This window comes from Schistocerca gregaria, chromosome 11, assembly GCF_023897955.1.
Source record: "Schistocerca gregaria isolate iqSchGreg1 chromosome 11, iqSchGreg1.2, whole genome shotgun sequence".
NCBI lineage: Eukaryota > Metazoa > Arthropoda > Insecta > Orthoptera > Acrididae > Schistocerca > Schistocerca gregaria.
This window is the reverse complement of record NC_064930.1, coordinates 123,622,555-123,635,971: the sequence shown is the minus strand read 5'-3', so window position 1 is coordinate 123,635,971 and position 13,417 is coordinate 123,622,555. Positions and strand designations below refer to the sequence as shown.

The 13,417-nt window shown below is 38.3% G+C and overlaps 1 protein-coding gene across 3 annotated transcripts in view; it reads right to left on the bottom strand.

Annotated features, from left to right (window-relative positions):
* The window catches only part of LOC126295449 (protein DDI1 homolog 2-like), a 114,247-nt gene that overhangs the window by 23,120 nt on the left and 77,710 nt on the right, over window positions 1-13,417 (bottom strand). For 2 of the 3 annotated variants that reach the window (XM_049987948.1, XM_049987950.1), the window contains exon 6: window positions 7,771-7,987. In XM_049987948.1, the coding sequence (XP_049843905.1) occupies window positions 7,771-7,987 (217 nt within the window). Of the gene's footprint in view, window positions 1-579; window positions 795-7,770; window positions 7,988-13,417 lie in introns of those variants that run through there. The other variant, XM_049987949.1, reaches the window with a different exon arrangement.

Sequence of the window (13,417 nt, the reverse complement as noted above, 5' to 3'; positions counted from 1 at the left end):
CTTGTGCACATCCCAACTGATGGGTGAGTGTGTCCAGAGGTGTCCAGTTGGGCAATGAGCTGTTTGATAGTGATCCGTTGATCACCTCAAATGAGAGTGTCCACAAATTCCAACGCTGAGGAAGTCACAGCTGACTTGGCCGGCCAGCACATGGGAAATCAGACAGGATTGCGTGACCTTGCAGTGATGATAACAGATGCCTCACCCAATGACTCGCTATGCTTTTGTTCAGTGCCAAGCCTCCATACACATTCTGCAAGTGCCTATGAATATCTGGCATGTCTTGTTTTCCACCAAGAGAAACTCAATAACAGGTTTGTGCTTGGAACGCAGCTCTGTTACAGATCCATTTTGAAGACCATATACAGTGCCGCCACCTATCAGAACTTCATGAACCTTTAGGGGATGAAGTGGGAGTATTAAAACATGATATTCCACAACAAAGTCCACATTTTTTAAACGGAAATTGGCTGAGAAAAGAAAATGTTTTGAATTACTTATTGAACACCCCTTGTATTAATCTCTACGCTTTAATTTATTTTTATAAAACAATTAACTACATAAAGACAAGCATAAGTCTGAAGGAAAAAGTAACTCCACTTTTATTAACTCGAGAAACACCAAAACTAAGAGTTACAAAATAACAATCTTTGTGACAAATTCCACACAGCAAATTTTTCTGTTCGCATTGTGGCTTGAAAAGTTGCTGCTGAAGGTCTTCACACATGAGCCGAGTTAATACGATCTCGGTTAACAAGAATCTTTCTTGTGTTAAGTTGTTTGTTACTTGTGCCCTGCAAAAGACATTGCACACAATGCAGTGTTAGTGACAACAGTGGTGAGGGTACAGAATCTGGCCAAATTAAATTTGGGAATTTTCCCGTAAATATTAGAGATGTTAAATTTTCTGTACTCTCACTGTCTATAAATGATCACGTGTGTCTACAACTAATTTTATTATTATTTTTATAATACTTAAATAGTACAGAAAGACATTATTTACATGCAAATAATATACTGAAAATGTTGAAATATTTGTTTTGTTATTTGCTATTTGTCTGAAATGCTCCTCAGGCAGCATACAGGAGAGATCAGAAATGGAACAAATAAGACCTACTCTTACAGACTGCATACGCTAGAAATCAAGGCGCTGCTGTTACGTCACTGTTATACTAGCTTCCCCCCTTTCTCGCTGTAATTTCGTGAGTATGACAACCCTGAGAATAGCGGCGCCGCGGTTGCTTGCTACTGGTCGACTAATTCTCTCTTACTGAAGTGTACAGTAGGGTAATGGTGGTCGTGACTTAGTACGGAGTCTGGGCGCGTGACCTTGCTGCTGTAAAGTAGCAATGACCTGGCAAAAATTACTGATTGTCAGGATAAGATGACTTCTAAAAAATCTGTCTTTTGTGAGGCTGTGGAGAATGCAAGACAAAAATTAAGTGATGCAGTGTATACAATTATAAATGTGCTCCCTAAGAGGAAGAGTGATACTTGGAAACAGTTTATGCTACAATCCACACTTCACACGAAAACCTACAAAGTTTATCCAATGCAAACAAAATGGTTGTCTATTGCACCCACATCATGAGAGAATGTGTGCGCTCCATTAAACAAAAACAGAACAGAGAGTAGCATCACTGTGATCACAAAGTCTGCTACTTGTATATTCTTTTAGTCATAGGAATCTGTATTTTTAATGATCTCTGCACTTTTTTTACCATTATAATCAATTTTCATTTAGAGAACACACTTTGTCTTTGTGTCCTGTTTACTTGCACTGTCCTTACAGACGTGGTAACTTGTAAGAAGTGTGTATATCAACTAATTGTTATACATTCTCTGAACAGAGACTAAACATTAAAATATATTTATCACTCTTGGAAAAAATCTCTCTCTCTCTCTCTCTCTCTCTCTCTCTCTCTCTCTCTCACACACACACACACACACACACACACACACACACACACATTCACTGCTAATCAATCAGTCATTTCATAGGTTTGCAATAATCATCACGCCCAATGGTTGTGTACGTAGCAGCAATGATGTGAGTCCTCAGTTACACTTGTGAAATGATGTACTCCTTCCTACATGGGTATAGTCCACCTGCACCTGACAGCAGACTCGGGTGACGACTTTCCAATTAAATGGACAGCGACAGAGCCTTGTGAGCTAAATCTCAGAGTGAATGGGGACAGAGAGTTCAGAGATAATATCGTAGGACCCATTGGTGAATTTAAATTGAGGATATGGAGCTCATTTATGATCTTAGTGTGCAGCCAATGGAATTCATCACTAGATATCACTATGTCACAGCTAATACCACACAGAGTTACAGAGGCCCTAAGGAGTGCCAAGGAAGACCTCAGAGTCCTCAATGTCATGGACATTGAAGATAACAATGTTAACCAATACGTAAAAGATGAAATTACATACAAGGTTTAGTTTCAGTTGAAACCTAGTCTGTGTTTAAGTCAGATTTGTACTTATATCTGTAACAAAAGTTTAAAGTTATTTAAAACTGACAAAATCCTGAAGGATGTTTAGTGTTCTGCAGTAATTAGAGGGGAAACAACTCTATGTCACATTAAGGGTCCATCCTCTTCAGTCAGACTAAAATATAAGTGAAGAAATCAACATAAACCTTTTTGCACATTATTTACCCAATTTTGGACAACATTTTCTGATTTTTTAAAGAAATTCAGTGTACAGTCTATTTCAAACTGATGGAGTGGATTGCAGGCACACTGATAGAGGTGCCTTTCCAAAATTTGACTGAATTACTCCTTCGGCCTGTCCACAAGAGGTAATACGCTATTTTTTTTTATTTTAATTTATTCATTAGTTATTGCAAATAATGTAATCAAAAAAACTTTAAAAAACTATACCTTTGTTTCAAACCTCTGCCATTTTGTTATTTCGCAAAATTCCTAAAAATTGTGCTAATATTCTGTGTGCAATATCCAATAGAAACTCCAGGTCAGAATATGTCGTGTGCAATATCCTATAGATTAAGAAAACTGTCCTTTTTCTTTTATTTTAGATAAGATTTGAAGACTGCAGGACTTCTGTCATAGACACACCTTAGTTTAGACAGAGCAACTCTAACTTCTCAGATGGGGAGCTTATGAAGACTGAATTTCTTAAAAAGATCAGAAAATGTTGTTCTGAGATCAATGAATGATGTGGAAAATGATTTACATTGATTGGTTCATTAGATTTTCCACAAACAAATCATTAAAAATGCTTATTTTATAGGGTGACTGTGGAGACTGGATCCTTATGCATATATAATATCAACAGACTTTGTAACAAACCCAAAGTTTCAGGGGTGCATACCGATTGTAAGTTAACATGGAATTAACACACAAAGATACTGGAAAAAAGAATGTCGTCAGCGTATTATGGTCTTAGGGCTCTACCATGAGTCTGTAACAGCCAATATCTTGTGGCAATACTCTATTCCTATGTACACTGAGCTCATAGCTACAGGATTCTTTTCTGAGAGCGCAATATATGGACACGATTGCAGGAAAGGGCAATAAGAATGACAACTAGCAATAGTAGTCAGACTCACTGTAAAGAACTATTTAAAAGTAACAGGGCATCTTCACTGCACCAAGTAAACACACCTACCAATCTGTGGTGCATATCAAGGACAACAGTACTAAGTATGTCACTAATGGTTGTGTACATAATCGTGGGACAAGAGCAAGTTTTGGCTTACATCTACCAAAAAATTAACAAACCAGAAACTCAAAACATTTTCTATCAGGGAATAAAATTGTATTGTAAACTGGCAAAGGAAATTAAAGCGATTGCAAAAATACATTTGTTCAAAAAGCATGGTTGAAAAAAAACTTTTTTTCTTCCCAACCTAGTGGGTGAAACAGAGTTTTTATAGGTTATATTGGTCTTTTTTCTTTGTATACTGATGATTAAATAGCTCAGTTTAAATTCCAATGATTAATTTTTTCACGACACTAACCAATTTTTACAACTATTGGGTTGGTGCATAAGTTCGCAGTGTTTTTGTTTGGTTTTATTTATTGATTGTCATTTTTTATTTGTAGTTTACTGTTGGTATTTGAGCTCATAAATTGACAATTGGTCATATGGAGATAATGAGTAGAGATGTGGATGCTAGAAAAAGGATATCCAAGTAGAGAAATCTTAACATCTGCCACATATTCTTCTCTTTGGACTTCAATAGACAGGTGATAGCAGATGTGTCAGCCAGAAACATTTGTGCCATGTACATGGATAATGCCACTGGACAGAGCATGGCAAGAAAATGGTTTTCTCGTTTTAAGGAAAATCGTTTTCACATTAGTGACTCTCCACAATGGGGAAAGTTCAAAAATTGGGTGTATGGGTACCAACTGCTCTAAGTCAAATTCTCAAAAATCAGCAGATGGCCATAAGTGCATCTCTGCTTGCTCATCATCAACTGGCTCATGAACAAGACTGAGTATTCCTATGCTGTATTGTTACTGATGATGAGAAATGCTGTCTTTATGCTAACATAAAGAACAGAAAGGAATGGTTGAGCCCAAACAGAGCAGCAACTTCCCATACAAAGACCTACGCACATCCACAAAAAACAATGTTATCAATCTGGTACAGCTGTGATGGTGTGGTGTACTACAAATTACTTCCTTGAGATGTTACCATCACTGCTGACATTTACTGTCAACAACTAAGTCGTCTTGCAGATGCAATCCAAGAACACCAACCAAGAAGATTATTTGAAGCGATGTTACTCCATGATAACACCTGACAAAAAACAGTATATAGGAATTGGATTGGGAAGTCATTCTGCACCCAATTTATTTATCTGGTCTTGCTCCATCAGATTTTCACCTTTTTCACTCTCTATCAAGCAACCTTAGAGGAACTTCCTTTCTGGATGAAAATGTGCTCCGAACATGGCTCGACGAGTTCTTTGTGCAAAAACTACATAATTTCTAGTCAGGGAATCAAAAGTTACCGCAGCATTAGCAGATTGTCTCAGATAGTGAAGGAGAATACAAAGGGTGAGTCAAAAAGCAGTTTACAATTTTTGGAATGATATAAAAAATTATTGAGATAACTTACAGAATTAGTAGATGTGTCATTTTGTAGCAAACAACCTGAAGTTCAATTCATGTTGTGCATCACTACCTCATTTCCCCACGGAAGTTAAGGTTTCCTTGAGAATCACTTCTCAGGTCAGTGGACATGGTAATCTTCAGAATGGAGAATAATTGTTAGAGATATACCATGGTGCTGCTCTTGTTTTTATAAAGTGTAAATGACCTGCTATCATATGTCCAAGAAGTAGAAATAGTTGTCTTTGCTGATGATGCAAGCACTATAATCAAGCCTTCAGAAACTTCCTGGCAGATTAAAACTGTGGGCCCGAGCGAAACTCGAACTCAGGACCTTTGCCTTTCGCAAGCAAGTGCTCTACCATCTGAGCTACCGAAGCACGACTCACGCTCGGTCCTCACAGCTTCACTTCTGTCAGGTTCGCAGGAGAGCTTCTGTAAAGTTTGGAAGGTAGGAGACGAGATACTGGCAGAAGTGAAGCTGTGAGGACCGGGCGTGAATTGTGCTTCGGTAGTTCAGATGGTAGAGCACTTGCCCGCAAAAGGCAAAGGTCCTGAGTTCGAGTCTCGGTCGGGCACGCAGTTTTAATCTGCCAGGAAGTTTCATATCAGCGCACACTCCGCTGCAGAGTGAAAATCTCATTCCAAGCCTACAGAAGTTAACTTGAACAGTCGAAAATGTAAACAATAGTTTCTTGAAGATTAAAAACTGGTTCCCTGCAAATGGACTGTAACTGAATTTCAATAAAACACAATACATGTTATTCATTACTGAACAAGGTCTGACCACACCATCAGACATAATAAATGATGGTAAATCAATACGTGAAGCACGAAATTCTAAATTATTAGGTAAGATAAGAATCAGAACAACTAACAAGGGGCGGTACCCAAAGCTGGGATTGGCTTTTTCAATCATCTAAATGTTGGTGTAGGTTAGGTTCCCTGGTATCAAACGCTGCAACCACTTCTTCATCACAGTAGGCCCTCATTTGTGAGTAATCAATGAAAAAAATGTGTTTTATGTGGAGTTCTAAATTTTTATAAAAATGACTTTGATCATTAATTTTTATGAAATAACTTCTTTAAATGCAATTTTTTAATGTCTAATTATTTGTAGCAGCATTTTAATCATTTTATTGACCTTTTCCTTTGCTCTCATTTATTTCTTCTTGTCACTCTTTTCTAATTTAGAATCTCTGCCCATGTGATTTTCCTGATTTTTTTGTATTTTATTTTATTTCTTCAATTATAACATTTCTTCTCTTCATCCATGTCACTACAGTCATTGTGCTATTCCTCAGTTTGTTTCAATCTCTTTTTATTTATAATCCCTTCTTTTATTTAAATCTTCATCTGTGTTCTTTCTCCATAATGCAACAAAAATTTACATTTTAACTGTTTGTATTACAGTTACCACAAAACAAAATGTACATCTTGAAACAAAAAATATATTTCTGACATCATCACACAGCCAATATACCTAGACTATTTTGTTTTTTTAATCAACTGATAGACATTTTCAAATTTTTAAATACTATGATACATAAAGCAGTTAACTCAATAAAAATAATGATCACAGACATTTTTATAAAAATTTAAAAAAAAAATCAAAGCACCTAATAGGATCCAAACCCACAACCCTCTGCACATCAGGAATGTATCTCTAACACTACACTGTACCACCACTCTACATGACACTTTTATTTATAAAGCTATAGACCATTATGTGAAATTATTTTTTGATGATTATTTGAGAATGAGGGCCCACTTCAATGAATGGCTGCAGGGTATGCTACCTGGGACCTCACTTACACCACTGCACAGACTGTTTCAGAAAGTTGATTTCAGATCTGGGGACCTCCCCTTGTAAGCCCTGCAAGTTTTGTGTAACAGACAATAGCAGATCTTGGAAAAGCTGTATTATTCTTTGTATTTTCATTCACCAGCGTCTTATGGCAAGATATTCTGGGGTCACTTTCCACTGTGGAAGATACGAGTTTATTGTACACAAGAGTGTTTAATAAGGATAATGTGTGGCATCCCCCCCACCCCCTCCTCCAAGAGTCTCTTGTAGACAGTTCTTTATAGACAGTTTGGCATAATGATAATACCCTCGTAGTGCATTTGCTACCTTACGAAGTTACTCGTCAACAATTACTCGCAGTTTGAAAACAATAGTAACATTCATAAACATAGCACTAGAAAGAGAAATGGTTTGCACTATTCACCACACAGATTTAATGTGGCAGAGAAAGGGTGATGCGCTCAGCTATAAAGATCTTTGACCATAAACCCAGTGATGTAAACGATTTAATAGAAAAGAAAAATAAACTTCAAACATCAAATAATATTTCATCTGCTTGAGAAGACCTTTTGAGCCTTAGAAGAATTTCTGAACATTAGTGTGTGTGTGTGTGTGTGTGTGTGTGTGTGTGTGTGTGAGTGTGTGTGTGTGAGAGAGAGAGAGAGAGAGAGAGAGAGAGAGAGAGAGAGTGTTTGAACACTTTCCAAGTACATTTTACTGTATGGGAAAAGGGTACCTTAAGACAACCTTGTAAAATTCCAACAACATAGTGAGAGACAAAGTTATGCTCCATGCAAAAAACCCAACTGTGGCACTAGGTAACATAAAGCCAGGTAAACAGAATCCAGAGCAGAGTAGATTCACACTCACTACGGTGCGCCATGGCGGAGGCCTCCGAATCCTGTAGGGCGCGCGCCAGCTCACGATCCTCTGCCTCACAAATGGACCGCCCCAACGACTCTGCCGACATGTTCTCCCCGGGCCCGGAGAGCCGGGCACACTCTGGCAACTCAGACTCGGGCAGGAACGGCGTCTCCGTTCCCGTCGTACCGATGCGGAGCACGTTCTTCTGAAGGTCAATGCAGCACTGTGGGGCAGAAAAGCTCAGTTACTACATCTTATAACGATAACGCCTTCCTCAAAAGTCATTGGAAATGTCTGATACCACCTACAACTTCTTTACATATATCAGGATAATCATCGGACAATTTGGTGCTTCCTAGGACATTATAGAGATACACACACAAGTGTCATTTGACTCAATTTGCTAGAAACCTGAATATTTTGTGAAAACATAGTATGTGTGTCTGTATGTATATCATTCTGATCAATTTGCTAATAATACTTGATATTCATTGTGAAACCAAATAGAAGGTTATGGAAAAACATATATTGTAATCTTTATCAAGAGATTGTTGTCATTAACAAAATTATGTACAAATGATAAATGAAATGATTCATTGACAAATTGAAGGAATAAATAAAAAGCAAAATGTAATAAATTGCTGTGGAAGTGTTGGCATATGTGATCGGCACCTCTAATTACCGTAATTAGAATCAAGTGACGAGTTAACACAGAGCACCTCATTATCTTGTAAAGTGGGTTGAAGGTTAGAAGCTAACAATGTATTTTCATTTGTTACCTATTTTTAAGTCCTGTTCTGCAATTAATACTCTTTATAAACACTTTTCTGATTGGCCATTCACTTGTTTACATTGCACAGTTTCCCGATTTATATAATTTAAAGCCCACACATGAACCATGGACCTTGCCGTTGGTGGGGAGGCTTGCAAGCCTCAACGATACAGATAGCCATACCGTAGGTGCAACCACAACGGAGGGGTATCTGTTGAGAGGCCAGACAAACGTGTGGTTCCTGAAGAGGGGCAGCAAGCACCCTTTTCAGTAGTTGCAGGGGCAACGATCTGGATGATTGACTGATCTGGCCTTGTAACACTAACCAAAACAGCCTTCTGTGCTGCTACTGTGAGCGGATGAAGGCAAGGGGGAAACTAAAGCTGTAATTTTTCCCGAGGGCATGCAGTTTTACTGTATGGTTTAAGGATGATGGCCTCCTCTTGGGTAAAATATTCCGGAGGTAAAATAGTCCCCCATTCGGATCTCCAGGCGGGGACTACTCAGAAGGATGTCGTTTTCAGGAGAAAGAAAACTGGTGCTCTACGGATCGGAGCGTGGAATGTCAGATCCCTTAACCGGACAGGTAGGTTAGAAAATTTAAAAAGGGAAATGGATAAGTTAAAGTTAGATATAGTGGGAACTAGTGAAGTTCGGTGGCAGGAGGAACAAGACTTTTGGTCAGGTGAATACAGGGTTATAAACACAAAATCAAATAGGGGTAATGCAGGAGTAGGTTTAATAATGAATAGGAAATTAGGAATGCGGGTAAGCTACTACAAACAGCACAGTGAACTTATTATAGTGGCCAAGATAGATACGAAGCCCATGCCTACTACAGTAATACAAGTTTATATGCCAACTAGCTCTGCAGATGACGAAGAAATTGAAGAAATGTATGATGAGATAAAAGAAATTATTCAGGCAGTGAAGGGAGACGAAAATTTAATAGTCATGGGTGACTGGAATTCGACAGAAGGAAAAGGGAGAGAAGGAAACCTAGTAGGTGAATATGGATTGGTATAAGGAATGAAAGAGGAAGTCGCCTGGTAGAATTTTGCACAGAGCATAACTTAATCATAGCTAACACCTGGTTCAAGAATCATGAAAGAAGGTTATATACGTGGGAGAAACCTGAAGATACTAGAAGGTATCAGATACATCATACAATGGTAAGATAGAGATTGAGGAACCAAGTTTTAAATTGTAAGGCATTTCCAGGGGCATATGTGGACTCTAACCACAATCTATTGGTTATGAACTGTAGATTAAAACTGAAGAAACTGCAAAAAGGTGGGAACTTTAGGGGATAGGACATGGATAAACTGACTAAACCAGAGGTTGAACAGAGTTTCGGGGAGAGCATAAGGGAACAACTGATAGGAATGGGGGAAAGAAATTCAGTAGAAGAAGAATGGGTAGCTCTGAGGGATGAAGTAGTGAAGACAGCAGAGGATCAAGTATGTAAAAAGGTGAGAGCTAGTAGAAATCCTTAGGTAACAGAAGAAGTACTGAATTTAACTGATGAAAGGAGAAAATATAAAAACACAGTAAATGAAGCAGGCAAAAAGGAATACAAATGTCTCAAAAATGATATTGACAGGAAGTGCAAAATGGCTAAGCAGGGATGGTTAGAGAACAAATGTAAGGGTGTAGATGCTTATCTCACTGGGGGTAAGATAGTACTGCCTATAGGAAAATTAAAGAGATCTTTGGAGAAAAGAGAACCACTTGTATGAATGACAAGAGCTCAGATAGAAACCCAGTTCTAAGCAAAGAAGGGAAAGCAGAAAAGTGGAAGGAGTATATAGAGGGTCTATACAAGGGTTATGTACTTGAAGACAGTATTATGGAAATGGGAGAGGATGTAGATGAAGATAAAATGGGAGATATGATACTGCGTGAAGAGTTTGACAGTGCACTGAAAGGCCTAAGTCGAAAAAAGGCCCCGGGAGTAGACAACATTCCATTAGAACTACTGACAGTGTTGGGAGAGCCAGTCCTGACAAAACTCTACCATCTGGTGAGCAAGATATATGAGACAAGCGAAATACCCTCAGACTCCAAGAAGAATATAATATTTTCAATCCCAAAGAAATCAGGTGGTGACAGATGTGAAAATTACCGAACTATCAGTTTAATGAGTCACAGTGAATTCTTTACAGGCGAATGGAAAAACTGGTAGAAGCCGACCTCGGGGAAGATCAGTTTGGATTCCAAAGAAATATTGGAACACGTGAGGTAATACTGACCCTACAACTTATCTTAGAAGATAGATTAAGGAAAGGCAAACCTACATTTCTAGCATGTGTAGACTTAGAGAAAGCTTTTGACAATGTTGACTGGAATACTCTCTTTCGAATTCTAAAGGTGGCAGAGGTAAAATACAGGGAGCTAAAGGCTATTTACAATTTGTACAGAAACCAGATGGCAGTTATAAGAGTCGAGGAGCATGAACGGGAATCAGTGGTTGGGAAGGGAGTGAGACAGGATTGTAGGCCTCTCCCCGATGTTATATATTGAGCAAGCAGTAAAGGAAACAAAAGAAAAATTCGGAGTAGGAATTAAAATCCATGGAGAAGAGAGGTTTGCTGATGACATAGTAATTCTGTCAGAGACAGCAAAGGACTTGGAAGAGCAGTGGAACGGAATGGATAGTGTCTTGAAAGGAGGATATAAGATTAACAGCAACAAAAGCAAAATGAGAATAATGGAATGTAGTCGAATTAAGTCGGGTGATGCTGAGGGAATTAGATTAGGAATTGAGACACTTAAAGTATTAAAGGAGTTTTCCTATTTGGGGAGCAAAATAACTGATGATGGTCAAAGTAGAGAGGATATAAAATTTAGACTGGCAATGGCAAGGAAAGCGTTTCTGAAGAAGAGAAATTTCTTAACAATGAGTATAGATTTAAGTGTCAGGAAGTCATTTCTGAAAGTATTTGTATGGAGTGTAGCCATGTGTGGAAGTAAAACATGGACGATATATAGTTTAGACAAGAAGGGAATAGAAGCTTTCGAAATGTGGTGCTACAAAAGAATGCTGAAGATTAGATGGGTAGATCACGTAACTAATGAGAAGGTATTGAACAGAATTGGAGAGAAGAGGTGCTTGTGGCACAACTTGACTAGAAGAAGGGCTTGGTTGGTAGGATAGTTCCGATGCATCAAGGGATCTCCAATTTCATATTGGGGGGACAGTGTGGAGGATAAAAATTGTAGATGGAGACCAAGACATGGATACACTAAGCAAATTCATAAGGATGTAGGCTGCAGTGAGATGAAGAAGCTTGCACAGGATAGAGTAGCACGGAGAGCTGCATCAAACCAGTCTCAGGACTGAATACCACAACAACAACATAATTTAAAGTCTCGTTTGAGTACTTTATGTATGTGATTGGATAAAGCATGAGTCAATTTCACCATTAAATATTAGTATCCAAATCCATACTGTAATTAATTACATAATTAAAATAACATGAGACATTATTGTAATTAAAGTTCAGAATGATTTTCTTATGGAAAACTTAAGATATTACTATAAAAGATTGTTATCCAAATAGTGTATTTTATACCTTATTCGGCTATAGCATCAGTTTCCTTACATTTTGTAAATTTTAACTGTAACATAGAAATTGTACAAAATTAATAATGGAAAATTTTGTGAACAATTGTTAAAAATTCTATGTAAGGGAAAACAACGAGGCTGTGTGTTAGTGTTGTTGTCAGTTGTTGTTGAGCCTGGTAGATAGTTTGTTTGGAAGTCAAAGAGATTTGCGAAGTCTGTGTTTTGTTTACATGACGAGTGTGAAGTTCGGATGTCAATAAATGCAAATAAAATATCATTAAACATCAAAATTCCACATTAATTCAACAATGGACCAGGCAGAAGAAACTTAAGTTTAAGTAACATTCGACATGAATTGTTGCAATCTACATCTACATCTACATCTGTACTACACGTGGGAAACATTCCACGTGGGAAAAATATATCTAAAAACAAAGATGATGTGACTTACCAAACAAAAGTGCTGGCAGGTCAATAGACACACAAACAAACACAAACCTCAATACTTTCAGCATTTCGCGGCCCTGTCAGCAACTGTATAAATATTAAATTCAAAATTAACAGCCTCAGTTGCGGAGTTACCTAGGTTTCAATTGGGATAACCCAACCTTCTTCAGAATTACACTTACTAATGTTTGTCCATAATGGACATTGTCAAACTAAAAATACAAATACACCAAGTGTCGTCATATTTTAAAAACTTAACTGAAGCTGCCTCAGCCCCACTTCCCGACCGCGAAGCGGCAGCCACAAGCGTTGTACTGTCAGTTCCAGTACAACACTCGTGGCTGCCGCATCGCGGTCGGGAAGTGGGGCTGAGGCAGCTTCAGTTAAGTTTTTAAAATATGACAACACTTGGTGTATTTGTATTTTTAGTTTGACAATGTCCATTATGGACAAACATTAGTAAGTGTAATTCTGAAGAAGGTTGGGTTATCCCAATTGAAACCTAGGTAAATCTAGGTAACTCTGCAACTGAGGCTGTTAATTTTGAATTTGAACACAAACATACACACAAAATTCAAGCTTTCACAACTAACGGTTGCTTCATCAGGAAAGAGGGAAGGAGAGGGAAAATGAAAGGATGTGGGTTTTAAGGGAGAGGGTAAGGAGTCATTCCAATCCCGGGAGCGGAAAGACTTACCTTAGGGGGGAAAAAAGGACAGGTATACACTTGCGCGCGCGCACACACACACACACACACACACACACACACACACACACACACACACACACACACACAAGCAGACATTTGTGAAGGCAAAGAGCTTGGCCAGAGATGTCAGTCGAGGTGGAAGTACAGAGGCAAAGAT